This window comes from Pecten maximus, chromosome 8 (assembly GCF_902652985.1).
Source record: "Pecten maximus chromosome 8, xPecMax1.1, whole genome shotgun sequence".
NCBI lineage: Eukaryota > Metazoa > Mollusca > Bivalvia > Pectinida > Pectinidae > Pecten > Pecten maximus.
The window spans coordinates 13,713,955-13,736,612 of NC_047022.1; the positions used below are offsets into that span (position 1 = coordinate 13,713,955).

The 22,658-nt window shown below is 36.0% G+C and overlaps 2 protein-coding genes across 2 annotated transcripts; both read right to left on the reverse strand.

Annotated features, from left to right (window-relative positions):
• Window positions 1–7,512: 7,512 nt before the first annotated feature.
• On the reverse strand, window positions 7,513–13,493 carry LOC117332511. The gene is made up of 7 exons (XM_033891444.1): window positions 12,917–13,493; window positions 12,023–12,547; window positions 11,790–11,903; window positions 11,067–11,204; window positions 10,353–10,413; window positions 10,054–10,090; window positions 7,513–9,404 (listed from the first exon to the last, which is right to left on the reverse strand). Exons 1-7 carry the CDS (start codon window positions 13,451–13,453, stop codon window positions 9,194–9,196), a joined length of 1,623 nt encoding a protein of 540 aa, XP_033747335.1. The 5' UTR covers window positions 13,454–13,493; the 3' UTR covers window positions 7,513–9,193.
• A 38-nt stretch (window positions 13,494–13,531) lies between these two features.
• LOC117332510 (flocculation protein FLO11-like) lies at window positions 13,532–20,834 on the reverse strand. Its single transcript, XM_033891442.1, has 7 exons — window positions 20,675–20,834; window positions 19,829–19,866; window positions 18,714–18,766; window positions 17,451–18,465; window positions 14,962–15,056; window positions 14,113–14,197; window positions 13,532–13,942 (listed from the first exon to the last, which is right to left on the reverse strand). The coding sequence occupies exons 1-7, from the start codon at window positions 20,812–20,814 to the stop codon at window positions 13,569–13,571; spliced, it is 1,800 nt and encodes a 599-aa protein (XP_033747333.1). The 5' UTR covers window positions 20,815–20,834; the 3' UTR covers window positions 13,532–13,568.
• Window positions 20,835–22,658: the final 1,824 nt, after the last annotated feature.

Here is a 22,658-nt window from a genome sequence, read left to right on the forward strand (position 1 = left end):
ACGGTGAACATTCAGAAAAAGACCAAACGTGAGTCAGCGTCAAAGGAGATTTTAGAAAGACGACGAGCCAAACTTTAGTAACATCTTATGGATCAAACATTCGAGAAAGGAAAGAGCGGCAGTTGTGTAAAGAAAGTAAAGCCTCTAGAATAATGAAATTAATACGTGTATTTTAAGAACCAAGTGCAGGCAAATCCATAATACCGTAATATTGCCGTATTGATGGGTTTGATTAATAATCTTACATGGCTTTCCATCCCATGTGAGATTAATTATCGAGTAAGAATATCATTAAACAAACTAACGGCACAAGGTATAATCGTTTCACGACACATGACACAATTCACTTCTTACACACGTGTTTCCAGTGACAGAATGTGTCTGCCCCTGTTATATTCACCATTAGGTCCTTTCAGCTGCAACATCAAAAGCCAAAGCACATAATCAGTGAAGACAGATACAATGTTACAAACGCCTAAATACCCACAGTATCTCACAGTAGTCACACAACCTGACACTTGTAAAAGAACAAAAATGTCCTGTATCCAAGATAAGTTGTAGTTTATGAAACAAGGAAGATCTTATTCAGACAGTGTCAATTCATGCATACAATTAACGTTTTTAATAAGGAAGGTATCCTGACAATCCTTCAGTGGTTTATGCACCGTAAACGTTGAACGAATCCTCGACAAAATTGTAAGTATAAGACATAGTACAATATATATTATATAACATAGACAACTTTTATACCATAAATAAGATCGATGAAGATAAATGATTTAGTTTTAATATCTTATACACGAGCAAAATATATCCATAGAACAGTTTTGTACCTTTAAATACTTAAATATTAGCGTAGTTATATCAAATTTTAAAAACTCTCGTCCTTCTACGACCTCCAGCGTCGTCAAAGCTGTATTATCAATCCAAATAAAAATTCAGGGTATATTAGAATACCTATCACATTTTGTTTGACGATATATGATTTTTGTTTATGTCAGAAAAGCCGTCAACATGACCTGGTCGGATGTATTACGATCTGTATTTGTGCTCCCGCTGACGGCAGGAAATCCCAAGGGAAATCAAATACGCCTTTCTGATGGAAGAACCTCTTCATTAGTCTTCAATACATTCCTTCTTTCGTTCATTCTTCTCATGGCGAAAACGATTACAGGCCCCAACGAAACCCACACCAAGTTTTTTGGATTCCATGTGATTATGTCCATAATTGCCTTTATAGGATTGCTCTCCTATATGGCTATGATGATTGTCCTCAAGTGGAAGGGCTTCAACAAATTACTGGAACCAAGGTCTGAACGTAATACCTCTAATATCCACATCGGTTTCCTTTGGTTCTCTGGCATTGCATCAGTCGTTTTTTGTTCAATAAAAACCGGTCGACTGGCAGAGTGTGAGATTCCGTTTCTGGAGCCTAGTGTCGCTTTAAATATTTCACTGGTGGAATGTATTTACTATATCATCCTGGGATTATTTCTAATAATACAGATGATTTTTCTAACATATCTAAAAACTTATCAGTTCAATAACCCCTTGAGACTTCAATACTGGATTCTGATAATTATATCGACAAATTTGACCATGTGCGCTTATGGTTTTAGAGACAGTGGCGATGAATATGTGCAAATTGGAAATAATACTTGGATTGCTCTCAATTGTACAAACCAAACATTCACACATCTGCTTGGTGTTTCTGACAAAATCCTTTCTCCAACGTTTTTGGAATGCTCTTTCCTAGCTATAACACTTGTTCAGAATTTGTTGCCCAATCGGGAGACAACCAACAAAGGAGACAGTGACGAGTTAACCGCCGTGACTGTCGATAGCGACTCTGAGAGAGAAAACGATACTACCTCATCAGAATTGAATCAACGGACTCCACTATTAGATAATTCCCATGTATCCGTAGGCTTCAAACCGTCTTTTTTGTTCTATGTCAATGTGCTCTGCTCTTGCACAGTCGGCGTCGCTGTTTTGATAATGTACTTAGTAAAAGTTACTAAGGGTGACGACCAAAGTATGACGAATGCACGTGACGTGTGCGAGACACTTGCTACGTCTATGATGGCCATATATATACATACAGGCTATTATCTCCTCTCAAAACACACGGAGCCGAACACTATTCGCGTTCCAGTATCCGGAAGTGAATATATATTCATAATATCCTCGATCGGCGCACTATTTTCATGCACCTTTAGTGTTTTGATTTTTTCTCATTTTGCAAGTCCGTATAATAATGTACATGTAGCTTCACGTGTTATCATAGGGCTAATATCCTACACACAGACAGTATTCATTCTTCATGCTAAACGCTGCAAAAGGAAACACGCCAACGAGAACATGTCTTCCCTACGGTCAGTAATGCTGTTGCTTGCTATGTACAACTTCGTGTTCTGGATCATAGAAAGTTTTGTATATGGGAGATTTTACGAAGTGAAAGCTATAGAAAGAAACTACCTCGGTCCTGATTTGTGGAATATTCGAGTTAGCGTAAGTCACCCCCTCTATATGTACTTTAGTTTCACTTCAGCTCTCGAAATGTACAATCTATTTAAGAAATTCGGATGATACCATTGATGAGAAAGTGACTAGCGCTTGATGCCAATTTTATTTCTATTTCCATTGAAATGAATTAAAATGACGACAGAGATCACGTGGTCCAAGTATCATTATTGCCAATGACATATACAACTTTTAACGTTTAGACTAAAGTGTTTCCTGATTCCATTTTGATACTGCTATTACAATAACAACATTTTGCTTACTTTCATTTTTTCTCCCATCAATAACCCATTGGTGCCTTGATCAGGAACATTATATACCTTGCTTAATAAGACTTGAAAAATAAACACAAATACCTTACAGTGTTTACTTAATTCTGAGAGTAACTCTGTCAGACACATGCACAGATCATGGGAAAATCAGACGACAGCGTACTTCGGTTTCATGATAAGCGACCTAAGACCAATCTGACAATCGTTATCTATTCTTGTCTATCACGCACTTAGTAAAATCACAAAATACCTGTTATCTGATGTGCCTTTATTTATTTTCAAAACGACTTTTAAACATGAAGGAAACTGTTAAAAGGAAAAAATAATTCACGATAGATGAATCTTATTCTGTATAACGTTGTAATAAAGAAGATAAAACAGCCTGTGGATAGCATGTACATTCACAGAACTCATTTAGTATATTTACATCTGTTAGACATATAACAAAGCTACTTTACTGTATACTCGTGAAAAAAAACCTTGATATTAGTATTACCAAATATGAGCCAAAAGATATATTTTGATTGATGAATTAAAGGATTCTAGGAATTTTCAATGGCATAAGTTTCTTAATTTGAATTGTCAACATGATTAATAAATACATTCTATTGTCCTGTTATAATACTAACACTTTCGTTAACAGTAACACGCGAGGTATAAACTATGGAGGATAACAAGAAGAAGAATAAACAGTAAAACCAACACGGAAAACAGAAATAAGGACAAATCTAGATTTTATTACACAGAAACTATTTATGTTTTACGTTAAAACAAAAGCTGAACACTGACATGCCACTCGAATATAAATTTAGACTAGGCACTCACAAAATAGGGGAAAAATTACCACTGTTTAATATTAACAAAAAAAAAATATACTAAATACGACTATGAATTAATTCCAGACCGGGCACCTAAGAAACAAGAAATTTCCAACAAAAGGTTACTATAGGAAATGTGAAATGCCTATTGAATGTGTCAGCTGTAGTATTGCAACACCTAGTGCACTTAGATGGGACCAATAAGGATGTTTGAGATATAAAATCATATTGGAATGATTTTTATTTGGAAAATAAATGTATGAGAAAAAAAAATCGTGATATATTTTGGATATATTTTCTTCAATAGAGAAGAAAAATAATTTTCCAAGTAAGAGTGCTTAAAAGCTTTTTTCCTCGATGATAAATAACGACTTCAACAATGAAGTGTTGGTTGTACAATTCGAATATTTGATACTGGTACATAGAATATTTAAAGATGTAAATACATTCGACCTTTGATACCTTGCGAGTATGTTTCATTTACCTCATTAAAACCAACTTCTTTCCATTCATCCCAGCATGCTACTGGCTTACTATCATGACCCTGGACCTCTTGACTATTGAGAAGTCGTTTTAATAATTCAGCACATTTGACCCCTGTGACCGTGGTAGCAGGTGAAAGTGATTAATTTCACCAAACTTGGTAGCCTTTAATCCCAGCATGCTACCTGACCAATATCATGGCCCTTGTCCTGTTGGGTATTGAGCAGAAATCGAAAACGTAAATTGTTTACGACGGACGACACACGGCATGGGTCTCTGACCTAACAATCAGGTCATTTAAGGACGGTTTCAATTATTGATTAGGACCCAGACGGACAGTTTTATATTGCCATTTTGCTGAAATTTCACGTCGGTACACGGCAGCACCATACTTACACTGAGATGATTTTAAGCAAGCAGATAACATCAAATACATTTTATAGACCTTGGTTCGTTTCCTCCAGGGGAAATAATCCATAAACACAACCGCCAAGACAACGGTGAACATTCAGAAAAAGACCAAACGTGAGTCAGTGTCAAAGAAGATTTTTAGAAAGACGACGAGCCAAACTTTAGTAACATCTTATGGATCAAGCATTGGAGAAAGGAAAGAGCGACAGTTGTGTAAAGAAAGTCAAGCCTCTAGAATAATGAAATTAATACGTGTATTTTAAGAACCAAGTGCAGGCAAATCCATAATACCGTAATATTGCCGTATTGATGGGTTTGATTAATAATCTTACATGGTTTTCCATCCCATGTGCGATTTATTATCGAGTAAGAATATCATTAAACAAACTAACGGCACAAGGTATAATAGTTTAACGACACATGACACAGTTCACTTCTTACACACGTGTTTTCAGTGACAGAATGTGTCTGCCCCTGTTATATTCACCATTAGGTCCTTTTTGCTGCAACATCAAAAGCCAAATCACATAATCAGTGAAGACAGATACAATATATCAAACGCCTAAATACCCACAGTATCTCACAGTAATCACACAACCTGACAATTGTAAAAGAAAGAAAAAGTCCTGTATTCAAGATAAACGTAGTGTATGAAACAAGGAAGATTTTACCCAGATAGTGTCAATTCATGCATACAATTAACGTTTTTAATAAGGAAGGTATCCTGACAATCCTTCAGTGGTTTATGCACCGTAAACGTTGAACGAATCCTCGACAAAATTGTAAGTATAGCACATAGTACAATATTATCATAGACACATTTTATACCATAAATAAGATCGATGAAGATAAATGATTTGGTTTTAATATCTTATACAAGAGCAAATTATATCCATAGAAAAATGTTGTACCTTTAAATACTTAAACATTAGCGTAGTTATATCAAATTTTAAAAACTCTCGTCCTTCTACGACCTCCAGCGTTGTCAAAGCTGCATTATCAATCCAAATAAAAAATCTGGGTATATTAAAATACCTATCACATATTGTTTGACGATATATTAATGCAAATGATTTTTGTTTATGCCAGAAAAGCCGTCAACATGACCTGGTCGGATGTATTACGATCTGTATTTGTGCTCCCGCTCACGGCAGGAAATCCCAAGGGAAATCAAATACGCCTTTCTGATGGAAGAACCTCTTCATTAGTCTTCAAAACATTCATTCTTTCGTTCATTCTTCTCATGGCGAAAACGATTACAGGCCCCAACGAAACCCACACCAAGTTTTTTGGATTCCATGTGATTTTGTCCATAATTGCCTTTATAGGATTGCTCTCCTATATGGCTATGATGATTGTCCTCAAGTGGAAGGGCTTCAATAAATTACTGGAACCAAGGTCTGAACGTAATACCTCTAACATCCACATCGGTTTCCTTTGGTTCTCTGGCATTGCATCAGTCGTCTTTTGTTCAATAAAATCCGGTCGACTGGCAGAGTGTGAGATTTCGTTTCTGGAGCCTAGTGTCGCTTTAAATATTTCACTGGTGGAATGTATTTACTATATCATCATGGGATTATTTCTGATAATACAGATGATTTTTCTAACATATCTAAAACCTTATCAGTTCAATAACCCCGTGAGACTTCAATACTGGATTCTGATAATTATATCGACAAACTTGACAATGTGCGCTTATGGTTTTAGAGACAGTGGCGATGAATATGTGCAAATTGGAAATAATACTTGGATTGCTCTCAATTGTACAAACCAAACATTCACACATCTGCTTGGTGTTTCTGACAAAATCCTTTCTCCAACGTTTTTGGAATGCTCTTTCCTTGCTATAACACTTGTTCAGAATTTGTTGCCCAATTGGGAGACAACCAACAAAGGAGACAGTGACGAGTTAACCGCCGTGACTGTCGATAGCGACTCTGAGAGAGAAAACGATACTACCTCATCAGAATTGAATCAACGGACTCCACTTTTAGATAATTCCCATGCATCTGTAGGCTTCAAACCGTCATTTTTGTTCTATGTCAACGCGCTCTGCTCTTGCACAGTCATCGTCGCTATTTTGATTATGTACTTAGTAAAAGTTACTAAGGGTGACGACCAAAGTCTGACGAATGCACGTACCGTGTGCGAGACATTTGCTACGTCTATGATGGCCATATATATACATACAGGCTATTATCTCCTCTCAAAACACACGGAGCCGAACATTATTCGCGTTCCAGTATCCGGAAGTGATTATATATTTATAATATCCTCGATCGGCGCACTATTTTCATGTACCTTTAGTGTTTTGATTTTTTCTCATTTTGCAAGTCCGTATAATAATGTACGTGTAGCTTTATATGTAATCATAGGGCTAATTTCCTACACACAGACAGTATTCATTCTTCATGCTAAACGCTGCAAAAGGAAACACGCCAACGAGAACATGTCTTCCCTACGATCAGTAATGCTGTTGCTTGCTATGTACAACTTCGTGTTCTGGATCATAGAAAGTTTTGTATATGGGAGATTTTACGAAGTGAACGATATAGAAAGAAACTTCCTCGGTCCTGATTTGTGGAATATTCTAGTTGGCGTAAGTCACCCCCTCTGTATCTACTTTAGTTTCACTTCAGCTCTGGAAATGTATAATCTATTTAAGAAATTCGGATGATACCATTGATGAGAAAGTGACTAGCGCTTGATGCCAATTTTATTTCTATTTCCATTGAAATGAATTAAAATGACGACAGAGATCACGTGGTCCAAGTATCATTATTTCCAATGACACATATAACGTTTAACGTTTAGACTAAAGTGTTTCCTGATTCCATTTTGATACTGCTATTACAATAACAACATTTTGCTTACTTTCATTTTTCTCCCATCAATAGCCCATTGGTGCTTGATCAGGAACATTATATACCTTGCTTAATAAGACTTGAAAAATAAACACAAATACCTTACAGTGTTTACTTAATTCTGAGAGTAACTCTGTCAGACACATGCACAGATCATGGGAAAATCAGACGACAGCGTACTTCGGTTTCATGATAAGCGACCTAAGACCAATCTGACAATCGTTATCTATTCTTGTCTATCACGCACTTAGTAAAATTACAAAATACCTGTTATCTGATGTGCCTTTATTTATTTTCAAAACGACTTTTAAACATGAAGGAAACTGTAACAAGGAAAAAACCATTCAACATAGATGAATCTTATTCTGTATAACGTTGTAATAAAGAAGATAAAACAGCATGTGGATAGCATATACATTCACAGAACTCATTTAGTATATTTACATCTGTTGGACATGTAACAAAGCTACATTACTCGTGAAAAAAACCGCATGAAATTAATCATTTGTATTGCAATTACCAAAAATGAGCATATATATATATTTTTTATGAATTGAAAGATTCTTGGAATTTGCAATGGCATACGTGACTAGAAAAATCCTGAAGGGCAAAATATCCTCAAGAGCACGTCAAAATATTTTGATAGGGAATATTTATTGGAAATTTTAATAATCAAACCAATCAGGCTTTATTAGTGAATGAAAAAAATAATTTACAAGGTGTTTTGTACATATGCCATTATATGTAAAACTATTGGGGGAACAAAAGATGAATAGAGTTAAGAAAACAGAACCAAGAAGTGATGATAGTAACGTAATAACAAAATATCTTTCATCACCGGTTAGAGTAATTTATTATGAATATTTACATTATAGAACAGACAGACGAGTTTGTATTCTCAAAATTGAGGGCGTGATGACTAATCAAACATATAAAATGAATTATCTACCTTTTTTATTTTGAATTGTCAACATGATTAACAAACACAACATTTTATTGGTCTGTTATAATACGGAAACTTTCGTTAACAATAACACGGAAGGTATTAACTATGGACTATTAACTAAGAAGAATAAACAGTAAAACCAACAATGAAAACAGAAATCATGACTAATCTAGATTATATTACAGAGACGGAAACTATTTATGTTTTGCCTTTTATTCAAAAGCTGAACACTGGCATGCCACTCAAATATAGATTTAGACTAAGCTCTCACAAAATAGGGAGTATTTTACCACTTTTAAAATATTGACAAACTACTAAATAAGACTATGCATTACGTCCAGACCGGGCACCTATGAAACAAGAAATTTTCGACAAACGGTTATAGAAAGCAGAATGTTTGATTGAACGTTTGAAAAAAAAATCCAAAAAACAACGAATATGTAATTTCGATAAATCATAAAAGACTAGACTAAACTAATCAGAATTGTTTATTTGTAAAGCGATCCATGTGTCAGCTGTAGTATTGCAACACCTAGTGCGCGAAGATGGGACCGATAAGGATGTTTGAGATATCAATTCATATTGGAATAATTTTCATTTGGAAAAAAAATGTACGAGAAAAAAAACTGATGTATTTTGGATATATTTTTTTCAATTGACAAGGAAAATAAGTTTTCAAGTAAGAGTGTTTAAAGCCTTTTTCCCTCGACAATAAATAACGACTTCAACAATGAAGTGTTGGTTGTACAATTCTGTTGATTACACACTGAAGCGTAACGAATTTCTGTAACTTATTACGTGTTTAAAATAATAATGAAATTCAACCAACCTATAAAAAGCCAATATTCCTCGACGTCTCAATCATTTCTTCCCCAATCACCAACAATCTATTTGCTCTTGTATGCTTTTTGGTATTCTGACATTGCTAAATTCGGCACTCCAGAAGTTTTCGGGGAGATCTGAAGATGGCACGATTTCGTTGTCTGAAATTATTCTCACTGTACAGTTCCGAAGTAGGGTTTCCAAATCAAAAGTATGTGTTTTTGGAACACAAACGCTGCTCTTCATCACTTCGTCATCGGGACCCCTACAAATAAACGGCATGTGAATAAGATCAAGTTGATGTGAAATACATTTAAGATAAAACAAATTATAAGAGCACTTCTTCGAAACCTTGTCCTCGGGTTAATACGAAAAGATATTATTAATCGAAACATCATGTAGACAAGTATGAAATTTTAAATACAAGCCTAATCTTTATATCAGTTAAGCATTATAAAATGAATTAAAATCATAAATGCAAGAACGACTACCGATCCTTGGAATTTGTTTATTGTCTGTGCATATTGCCTGAACAATTTCCTGTGTATACACCGTGAGCTAAACTTAAATGTGATATAAAATTTGTGTTTCATTTTCATTTTTCTGGTGTGCGTGTACATATAACAGTATTACATATTCGTTAGCTTTCAAAAATGTAAAAATATATTAATAGTCACTTAAAGCTGACAGTGCAAGTAGAACGGAGGGTGGGTGGTATCTACGAAACGATTTCTGAAAACTGAAACTTATATATTTTTTTTAATCTCAGTTGGAATTTTTTTTAACGTTTTAACGTGCACTACCAGATTTAAGAAAAGTAAACACTCAATGTATTACTCGCAGGTGCGGGTTTATCAATTAAAAAAAACTAAGAAGAAAAGTACGGTACACGTTTAGTGTCTTATAGATTTTACCTTTTACTCACAGGTTCGTCAATAGTCTTGGTTAAATCTGTATATGGAATCAAAGAAAAAGAAATAAACACGAAACAATGGATTGTTCACATTATTTTCGCGAATTTTCATTGTTATTCATTTTCTTGCATCCTCTATTAAAATTTTCAATGTCAAATTACAACATTTTGTGTATTTAACTTTGTGACAAAGACATCATAACATATTACTTTATGTTTGAATGAAACAGAATATCGATATCGTGAAAAACTGTTGACATTAACACTGACAATACGACTCCATGATGAGAGACTATATACCGATTTCAGGCAGGTAACATGGATCAACAAATGACAGCAGTGGCTTCCCTTGGTAGAAGACCTGAGGAACAATTACAGTCCATTACAACACAACACCGCTCTACAGTGTATATCAAAGGGAAACAACATAAGAGCAGATTTCATTGTTACCTCTCAAACTCTAACAAATATCAGAGGATGATTTCACCGAGTTCTTAAATAAAGTATGGCGTGTTTGCGATGTTTTGAACATCATGAGAATGCCAATCGTATACATAACATATTTGTCCAGACTTTCATTTTGCCTTCCGACTTTATTTTCCTCTTTTTGGATTCTTTCTATCGTCCGTCTATTCAGGTGACTAAAATGAGTCTAAGAAACATCTAAAAATCGCTTTACAATCACCGAAAAACGCAGAACCTAAATCATCAGGTGTTCTAGCAAATAAAACATGTGACTAGTGAAAAATGGTCACGTCTTGACCAATAGTAATTTTGCCAAAAACATTCTTAAGTTAATTCTAACAATCCAAACAGGAACAGGACGGTGAGGTATTCGCTTATCAAATTAGTCAAAGTAACAATCATACATGGAATGGCAGAGATAATTGAAAGCAATCAGTGTTAATATCTTCAATGTGGCAAAATTATATATCTATAGATAGGTAAAAGGTATGGTTAGATATACCAAATCGTATCCATGTATTTGTTAATATTTACGTAGTACCAAACTACCTCTCTGTAAGCTCGCCTCTTCTTCACCAACACGCCGTCATTAACAGCCGACACCCACTGGACAGGGGTTTTAAACACCTCACCCCCTGGTCCTCTGATCAACCCAGACTCCATTAAGCTTCCGACATATCGGCCATGCTTAAAAACAATACGACGAAAGAGTGATTGATGAATATGACCAAATCAGAAAATCCTGTATGGTGATTCCATTAAATTACAGCCAGCAAAAATGCACACAGAGGGATAATACGAATTTGTGATATGCAGACTTAAAAACCGTGGAAAATAAGCTGATATCTCCGAAATGTTGTCTCCTTGACAAGAAATTTAACGGTTTACCATAGTTTCTTGGTTGTCAAATCGTTTACATTCACTAATAAATTTAAGATTCGCTGGCTTGCTTAATTATTCAACGGTTCTGTAAACTGGCTACCCAACACAAAACATATATCAACTAAAGTAGTGCCAGTTAAACTAATGGTATATCAATTATTTCTCCGTTTTATTCGTGAAAATATTTAACAGGCCAATTAAAATACATTGTAAGTCAAGGATATATCTCAGAATTATCACGGATATAAATTGCTTACTGTGAATTTAAGTATTATTAGACAGTTATTGAAAACAAAAACTTCCGTTGGGTCAATCAAACTAATGTGAGAATTTATCAATGGAAATATCAATTTCAATTTGCCTCTTGACAGATATGGATTTGTACTTCACCTGTGATTCTGTGACAAGGCAGCCCTTAGCAGGTATAAGAACACCGCGGTCTATTAGAGTTCCAAGAGATGGATATTTGGGATGCAACTGTGTGTTATAAGGCTCTTCAGGCTCCTTTTCAAATTAAAAATGGAAGATAGTAGGAAAATGATGGCTGTACATTAGACGAAAGTTTGCAATTATAGAATTGTCGCTTATCAAAGATTATAGTGTGTTCTTCTCAATACACTGACCTGAAACACTGCCGTAACCTGTGGCACTTCAACATGTTTGGTGTGTGGCTCTCTGAGATGCTTCGACACTGGGTCTGGAACTTCATATTCAGTCGTTTGATGCCTCTGACTTTCAGCCAAAAGTCGTCTTTGCTGGATTCGTCTACTGATTTCCTTTGATTTGACAGGAAACACATCACTACATGATGCAGTACTCGGCGAAATATTATCAACAGCAGTTGAATTCTGTAATGTTGGAGATTTGAACATACGATCATATGGCGGTATCTGTCTGTTAGATGGAGGTGGGGAGCTGGACATTATTGTTGAAGAATTTAACTGCGGTTTCACTACTACAGGTGGCATAAATCTAGGCTTGGACTTTGCAGTTGCCGGTTTGGTGCCTGGAGCTGGAGTACACATTCGAACGCTTGGAGTAATAACAGTTCTTGAAAATGAATCCTTAGCCTTCAAGCTTGGCGGTACGTTTTGTTTTCGAGCGACCAAATGTGACGCCGTCTTCGATGTTTTCTTGCCATCAAATTGCTGAATTAATGATAAGAATAAATCTTCATCACTTATCATTTGTCCGCGCTAATAAATTGAGAGTGCAATAAAATATATTCAACATTTGAAGCAAAATATGTGTCCGTATTTTACAATATATGTGTAACACAATGTTAAATTATATCAGCTGAGTCAGGCTACACTTGAACAATTAAATGCATTTTTCGCCTATACAGTTTTAGTGAAAATTGGAAAAAAGTACTTTGATGACGTTTGTTTTATAAAATATTGTGTTTTTGTCTGTTGAACATGACCCAAGGAAAAAATGTGCGGAGGAGATTCAGAAAGTATGTATGTGAACATTTTTATATTGTTTTATCAGCTACATAGTGAAATATTGTAACCAACCTGAGTGTTCAGTCCAGCTTTACTGAGGGAGGATATTTTGTAAACTTGTAGAGATGGTCCTGCTTCGCTAGAAACTTCAAGTCTGTTGATGTGGGCTCTCGAAGATCCTTCCTCAACACAACTGCTTGACTGTACACAACCATTGGTCCTTTTATTGAAACACGTACTTGATTGTACCAGATGTGTAGGGCCAGCAGCACGTCCATCTACGCGGATACTTGGTTGCATTGAAGCACTCATCTCCTGTGTACCAGGTGGCATCGGAGCAGGCTGATCCACGACATGAGCATTTGGTTGCACTGGGGAAGGTCTTGCCTTGATACCGGTAATTGGCGGTGCCTGGTCCAATTGCGTTACCAGACAAGTGTTTGACTCCTGAAGAGAATCAGGTGGATTGAAATTTGACTTTTCTTGTGACAGAGAACCTTCAGAAGAGTTCGTCAATACATTACTAGTATGTTCATGTCTCGGCCTCGATAACGTACTGTTTTTGTCTATCGAGCCATTCTTGTTGAAACTCTTTCTCGTTAGCGACATCACCTCGCTGTTTTGTGGTATATTTTCTCTTAAAGAAACATCGTTTGTATAACCTAACAGTAAACTTTGTGAGCATGATTTTGTAGTAAGACGGGATGATTCAGATGACTGTGTGTCATGCATTCGTGTTTCCTTTCCCTCTGGATGGAGTAACGGTTATTTGGCTCGACCCGGTCATTTGACTTTCCAGATGTTGAGATTTCTCTGGCAAGCTTCCGGTTGTTATCGGATATTCAAGATCATTATTTGGATGTTCCATATCTTTTAACTTCGAGCTAAGCGTCTTTTGCCTTTGGACCAGTTGGATCAGTTGTCTCTGACGTTTCCCGAGTTGTTCAATTTCGCTTTTATATCGCAGTCTGTCTTGTTTTGTTTTAGATCTTGCCCGTACATCAGCAGTCAGACGATGTCTCTCAGACTTTTGCTGGTCGCTAAGTTTTCGCAACAGCGACTGAAGTGTTTCCAGGTGTTGTTTTAATTTATCAACGTCTAGAAGAAGAATTCAAATTAAGCTGTATTTTAACGCTGCTCTATATATATAAATAGAAAATATTGATTTTATTGGTCTTATTACTCATCTTTAACATTGTTGAAATGCTTTGAATTAACACAGTTAGATTATCATTATTATCAGCTTTGAATAAGATCGTGATACGTACCCCGAAGGTATGATTTCCGCAGTTGCTTGTCGACATAATCTTGCTGTTTGACGATCTTTCTGAATATTGTCTCTTCTCGCTCGTGCTATCAATAAAATAGTAATTAAATCAGACGTATTGTTAGCATATCGCGAAGAAATAATTGACATTTTAAGTCATAGTGACAGCACTGAAGGACTTTATATGCGAAACTTGAATCATGGAGATAGCAAAATGAATGATGGCAGAAGAAAAGAACCAAGGAAAACCCCGGCGGGAGGACAAATGTAGAAATCTTTTTACATAAAAGATTAATTCTATATATACGTAAGTTATTAGTCCCCTATCGGTGAAACCGGGGATACCATAGGTCCCCTCCGTCCGTCTTGTACGTACGCATGTACGTAACGCCAAAGATCATCAGAACTCTAGCGTCTTCATTCCTCAAAGTATTTTGATCAAACTTCACACAATGATAAAAGACCGTAATATCTCAGAACCGTTCTAAGTTCAGTTTTTTGGGTCAAGGTCACTGCTAATGTTTTAGTCGTGGCCGCAGGTAGGGAAATGTATTGCTTAAGATTGCTTATTGCTTATAGAAATAGCTGTTTATATCGATAATTCACTGATGACACAGATACCGTTATTTCCGTAAATAACATAATTTCTCTTAACACTAAAATAGCCAAGTAGTTGTACCAATTATAATGGACCCTAGCAAACTGGTGATAAGTTGTTTACGAGCTAGGAAATCCATTATCTGTGTAATTGATTCAATTTCACTTATTTCCTTATTGTAAAGTATCGATAGAGTTTTGTGACCCGCTTTGAGACATGTATGAACTTCAAATTATTGTTTTGTCTGCCTACCTCGGTCGCTATTGGACTGGTTTCGTGTGTTGATAAACTTGACTGACTTGCATTTTCCTTTTGGGATGTAAATGTCCGTTTCTTCTGTTCGCCATCTGAAAAAAAGCAGATATAGTATTTAAATCTCGTGTGAATTGTAAACAAGACACATCTGTTTTTATGTTATTGTATAGACGTGGCGAAAGTGACTAGAAGAGAACCATCAGCATAAAAAGTAACTGGAGTGTATATGTAGCATACGGTTTGTTCTCATGACAAGGGGTGTACAATGAATGTAATAACTAGGAAAATGGCGTATCTAAAGGTATGTTAATGTGTAACTGATCTCAACAACAATATGATAAGGAATTATCATCATGCACAATGTAATAACTTGCAGGCCAAATATCGATGATCGTACAAGTATGTATACCGTTACATTATAACCGTTGTTTCTTATTGTCTCATCAAGATCTTTTGTATATCTTCATTGGTCATTTTATCAACTTAAAGGAAATTAAAGGCATTCTATGATCATAGTCATGAAAATAAAGTTACCAAATTAAAATTAGTTACTAAATTATCTTCAATTAATATGTAAACCCAGTTACTATTCTATAGAACTAACGTTAAACAGGCGCAATAGTCATAATGCTGATAGAGCATTTTGTCCCTATCATTTAGCATATTTATAACTGCATTTGTAAGAATGGATTAAGGTACCAGACATTATTTATCACAATTCTAGTCCTTTCCGCGACACAGTTATACTCGGCATTTCCTTTCTTAAGGACTATGTACTGTTTCATTTGAGAATCGGCCGTTGTAGGTTTTGATTCCAGAAAATCTCGTTTTGAAGATGTTGTTGGTAAACATATTCTTATCCTTACAATACTAACAACATTAATTAATAATTGGGTCAGGGCCTTAATTGCCATGCTATCAAATGACCAGAAATAGTTATTTTAACCAGGGCTGAGCCATTATATCAAATATAAATAAGTTTCACGTGTTTCATACTGTTTTCGTTCTTGTCATGCATTATTATTATAATACGTTACTGATAACAGACAAAAGGCGATCACTGTGATATAAGAGACCGTTACCGAAGGTGAGACATTTTATGTTTGACCAAGAGTAGTGATAACAAGAATTCCCCGGAAGTGGATGTGTCGCCTTCACAGCAAGCTAGAATTTGAATTAAAAAAACAGCTTGGATATTCATTGCATCTATTCCAAGTATAATTTATATGATTATCATTTGCCGGATGGATTTCCCATACAATGAATGAACACGGCGATACAAAAATTGGAAATATATAGATCCATCAGTTTTAAGTAAAACTTTCCGATCAGTACAAATATTTGCAGAATTTGAAAAAAATCAAACTGATCTGCTTTGCAAATCAAAAAGTTTCATGCAAAATTTAATTGTTTTTCATACAGAAACCAGAAAGCACTATATGAAGTTTTAGGTTGATTGACCCAAAGGGAACTGGACAGATTTTCTATTTATTAACATTGACCTTTGACCCTTGAACCTAAAAAGCAATCCCAAGCAAGCACTTTTGATAAGGAAGTACTATACAAAATTTGAGTTTAATTGGTCCAAGGGAACTCGAGTTATCAAATGGAAACAAAGTTTTTATTAATAGCAACAGTGACCTTGACCTTTGAACATCGAAACTTAAAGCAATCCAAAGCAAGCACTTCCTATAAAAAAGCAATGCATCAAGTTTGAGTTTGATTGGCCCAAGGGATCTCAAGTTATCGCAAGCAAACCTATTTTCTATTTGTGGTATGAAGGACCTTTGACCTTTGAGCCTGAAAAACAATCCTAAGCAAGCACTTTAAGTAAGGAAGCACAGAGTGAAGTTTGAGGTTGATTGGCCTAAGGGAACTCGAGTTATTACATAGAAACCAATTTTCTTTTAATACTAACAATGACCTTGACCTTTGACCTTTAAACCTTAAAAGCAATGCCAAGCAAGCACCTTTTGTAAGGAAGCACAGTATGAAGTTTGAGTATGATTGGGCAAAGGGAACTCCAGTTATTGCAGGGAAACCAATTTTTTTTCTATTAATAGTAACAGTGATCTTGACCTTTGACTTTTGAACCTGAAAAGCAATCCCAATCAAGCACTTTTGGTATGGAAGCACTGTATGAAGTTTGAGTTTGATTGGCCAAAGGGAATTCAAGTTATTACACGGATCCCAATTTTCTATTAATAGTAACAGTGACCGTGACCTATGACCTTTGAACCTGAAAAGCAATCCCAGGCAAGCAATTTTAGTAAGGAAGCACAGTATGAAGTTTGAGTTTGATTGGCCAAAGGGAACTCAAGTTATTGCACGGAAACCATTGTGCGGACGACGCCGCCGACGCCGACATAGTAATATCTATATGTCACCTTTTCAAGGCGACACAAAAAAAACACGTTTAATCATCGACTAGTATATATTGCGTAAAAATATCGAAACGTTATCTGGATCATGAAGTTGAACTTTACCTGCAACAGCCTCAGTGTTGATACGCTTGGATTTCCGAGGTGACTCCCCAGACAAATGCTCTTGATCTGCATCGAGTATCCTGCATTTTTCTTTGACCCTCCTCGCTAAGCTACCGGTTTGTCCTTGGTGAAACACACTTACCTGATAACCGTCAATATTTCCAGAATTCCGAATACTTCTTGTGGATGTCCGTTCCCTCTGAACTGCGGAACTCTGATCACTACTAATTACACGTTTCTTTTTTTCCTGGACGACCCCGGAACTCCGAGTGCTACTTGCGGGTGTCCCTTTTACTTTGACTCCGGAACTTTGAGTACTACTTGCGGATGTCCCTTTTCCCTTGACTCCGGAACTCTGGGTACTACTTGGGGATGCCCCTTTTCCCTTGACTCCGGAACTCTGGGTACTAATTGGGGATGTCCCTTTTCCCTTGACTCCGAAACTCTGTGTACTAATTGAGGGTGTACTTATTGCATGGTCTCCCGAACTTGCGTTGGCTACGTTAACAGGTTCGCTATTATTCACTCTTAAGTTCCGAGTGACATCCGACTGGATAACATTGGTCGTTTGACCATCAATTTCTTCCGAGTTTTGACCACTACAAAGGTGAAATTCTTTGGTCGGTTGAACATCGGTATCTTCGGAACTCTGACTTATACCTGGATGAAAATCCTTGTCTCCAGAAGTAATTCCAAGGTCCTCTGTTTGACTACCTGTTGTACCACTTAGGTGACTCTGAGTGTTCGCGTTAGGGGAGTTGTATTGAGTTAGGGATTTAGTGGAACCTGTGGAATGGTGATACTCTGCTTTTACATACTGCATGGGTAATATTTCACTCTGTGTACAGGAACTCTGGGTGTCATCGAAAAGTAGTTGGGACATTTGGCTCTCCGATATATTTCTCGAATCAATATGTTGTGCACAGTTCAATCCTGTATGTCCAAGTAATGACTCTGAAATAACAGAATCTCGGTCGGAGTTTTCAACATCTGAAAGGTCAGTGGCCTCCTTTACCTGTTAGATGATATGGGAGTATATACAAGTTGGTAAAACAAAAATAGACATGTGGCTACTACAACGAGGCAAGAAACTTGAATTTGCCTAGCAATGTAAACGTGACGGAATCCGTCATCTGGTTAAACTAAATCTTACTGCTGCCCGTAGTTGAGCGTCGTAATCGCTAGTGTCCTGTACATGTATGTATGCTCAGACAGATAAAATGATAATATCGTCAATGATGCTTCCTGTACGAACCATCTTACCTTGTAACGCCATATTGGAGATTGGACGGGCAAAACTGGCGATAACGTTTTATCTGCAACAGCAGGAAAGAAAACAACCGACATTACTCGGAATATTTCTTTAGTACGAAAGCCGGTTGGGACCATTTTCGTAGAATGGTCCCAACCGGCTTTCGTACTTTAGGTTGTCAAAATACTTGAAATAAATAAATCTAATATAAAGTACCAGGAAAAGTCTTGCACTTCAAAATCATTAAATTATTCATACGTGTAATAAGATGGTTTGTGGTTTATAGAGTGAGGCACAGGGACTTGGCACAATTTCTCCACCCATGGTTCATATTATATATTGACATAGTGCAAAATACTATTATCCGAACACTTGCGTCAAATAGCAGTTCAGGCCCATCCTTAAACCAAAAATTGTAGGCTCGAGCACGACATACTATGAACAATTCCTCATCGTAGATCAAACCGTCCAGAGAAAAAATCAAACCTACGTCATGACCAAGCCTTATTAGTACGACCATTTTTACAAGATTCAAGATTTTTATTACTCTCTGACACGCTTGAGAGTGTGTAACAAGAGGTCAAACAAGTATACAACAATGTTACAATTATAATATGATAATGTGAGCAGAGCCTATGTTTGGACATAATTGACAGGCCGTTTGTTTCTCTCAATTATCCCCGAGATTCAAGAATTGTGAAAACCTTCATATATAAATAGGAATGTTCCTTAATCCTACATAAGTAGAAAAGTACTATTTATGAATTAGACATGATAATGTTTCATGACCAAAATATGCATGAAAGTGGTATGTTTGTCAGAGCTTGATAGCTCACATTTAGCGCGGCCATACTTTTGGAATATTGAAAATAATGTGATTTGGTTCTGTGGTGCAGCTGAAAGCAACTCGCTAGCAACAGTGTGCCGAGCTAGGAATGTCAAGTGTTGTAACCTCCGGTGATGGATCGCTTGTATTGTTAGATAAAAGGAGCAATATATCTCTGGACATTAGAAGAATTGGTAGAGTCAAACTATTACAGTGTGTTGAAATACGGTCAGATTACCAAACTTTCATTTTCAGTGTCAATGAACACGTATTATATAATCGATTCTATGGCTATCTTACCTGTGACATCTACCTGCTGGATCCTGCTATTTTCCAGCCTAAAATAACAATACATTCGTGTAATTTTTCATTAAACACCATTTAGTAACAAGCAGTACTTAATCACCTATACAGATAGTGATTGTAGATTTGAGACTGTACCCTGAATCGTAATGATCGTAACGTATTTCATCACTACGTACTTTGAAAAAAGTCGGTTTGAAAATATGGCGGGAAATATTGTTAGATCAACGTTCTGTGACTTTCAACTAATAGTTTAAATTGCCACTACGTTTAGTGCGGGATGGTTAAGCCATATTGAAACATCCCTCTAACAAAACTGGAAAATGTGAGCGAATCAAGTGTGACACCGACACAGAGCACATGCAAAATATTGTTTACGTGTACGGATCTGAAAAAAAACAAATCTCTATTCTTCCATTTAAAATAGTTCGCTAGGGAAGAGGCCAAGCGATCTCTTATTTATTTCTTTTTTTTTTCTTCCTTCTTAATTTGAACAAGCAGAATGAGTATTGCTACAAAGCAATACAAGTCCCCTAATGACCACACAAGTTATGTGTTTATTAGCTACCTTTTTCTATATTGGATGTAATTATCTGTCATTTAAACCGTAAGGTTTAAGGTAATAAATGCATTGAATTGAATTGAATGGCCTATACGTTCAAACGGTTAGTACTCTGTCAATATGTCAGTATCTATCAGTACTTTGGCATATAAATAGCACAGTATCATAATTCGATAAAACACAGTTCAGCCAATTATCTATTGACATGTCGGACGGAAAATAATATATGTGAACAATTAAGGAAAGTAGGACGATAGTGTGAATATACGACTAATACTTACATCTGTAGGCCGAATAGAAAGCGATCGTCATTGTCTTCACTGTTCCGTGTTGTGTTGGTTACTATGGATTCCTCGTCATCGCATACTTCCGTCACCTTGGAGACGGTATCGTCAGACTCGTCACACACTTTCGTAGCCATAGAAACAGCGTCGTCACACACCTCCGAAACCATGGATACGGCGTCGTCACGTACATCCATCATCTCTGTAGTATAGGACAGACATTTATTTAGTTATAGAAGTGTCGGCGAATGTGACGATGAAATTGATAGATTATTTCATACGACATAAACAGATCAGAATGTACGCTCCCGTCAAAGCTCATCATTGACATTAGCAAATAAAAGTAAAAGCAAATATCTGAAAATCATCACTCCCCAGTCTTTCTCAGGTTTCCATGCACAAGCCACAACACTAATATACGGGCAAAGTAATCATGAGCTAACTTGATTGTCCGAACGGGATGATCTGTGTAAATAAGAAACTCGACGCAGTACAAATTCAAACAACTTTTAATCAATTCAATTCAATTCATTTTGTTTATTCAGTAAGCCTTACGGCTTATGAGATTCATGACATATAACATGATAATAATAGTACACAATTGATGCAGCAATTAACAGGAGAGTGACAAATATATATAAACGCACCACTACAAGAATACCTACACAGTTACTCACACATGATCACATCCTCACGGGTACGCATGCGCACGCATACTCGCCCACGTACACCAATACACATACAATATACCAAACAGTACTTGTAGTGAATGCACACGAGAGTAACATGGCTATACATTGTCCTAATATTAAAGATACTAAGATGTACATAGATATTATTTTTCAAGATTTCCATTTATAAATTTACCTAAATTATGATGCATCAGAGCGTTGCTTAAATGCAAAATGTATAAATTTCCCCAGATTATTCAACTCTTTGACATATTTACGCTAAGTAGTTGAACAAGTTTGAATACACTAGGTTTACGAAAATAGTATGGCTTCAAGTATTTAGCACGTAGATTTGAATAAAAAGGACATTTCAGAATAAAATGAAACTCGTCCTCAATATCACGGTTATTACATACCGTACACAATCTATCTGATCTAGCGATATTAGTATATCTTCCACTTTCTATATTAAGCTGATGTGAGGACAATCGTATTCTTGAAATACTTTTCTTATATAATTTATCAATAGGTTTTCTTAAATAAAATTGCAGACCGTCATTATCTATCAAATGTTGATACAAAACACCTTTCGGAGAGTTTCTAATATTTGACAACATTTCATGTGTATGAATTTCATGGAATTTGTTTTCAATCAATTTATACATTGTTTTCCCTTCGTATTTACTGTTCCATAGTTATCCCAACCCTAACTTATCCAATTCTAATCTGATATTTACAGTCCATTCATCATTATCTAACAACCTTTGCTCATAGCATGCTTTCACCACACAATTATCTGTATCTTTAACTTTGATCCAATATTTCAATATTTTTAATTTTCTAACAATATACATTGGCAGTCTACCTAATTCAAAATAAACTAGGTCATTACATGTATTTTTGGCAACACCTAAGACATATTTACAGAAGCGTGTATGCACTCTCTCAACATCTACAGCTCTGTGAAAACCCCATATTTCACTTGCATACCCTAATACACTACTTACATATGTGTCAAAAACTGAACATAAAGTTCAACATTAAAGTTATGATTTTTCATCTTATTTAATAATGTAAAATATGATTTTCTTCCCTTTTCTGCCGCATGTTGCTGTGTTTTGTTGAATTTGCCGTTAAAATTAAAAAGCATACCCAAATAATTAAACTCATTTACATCTTCAATTTCAATGTTATTATAAAACCATTTTTCATCTTCTCTTACCCGTCCACCATTCCTAAAAATCAATATTTTCGTTTTATTTACATTAAGTGTAAGTTTCCATTTATTGTTGTACAGGAGCAGTGTATCT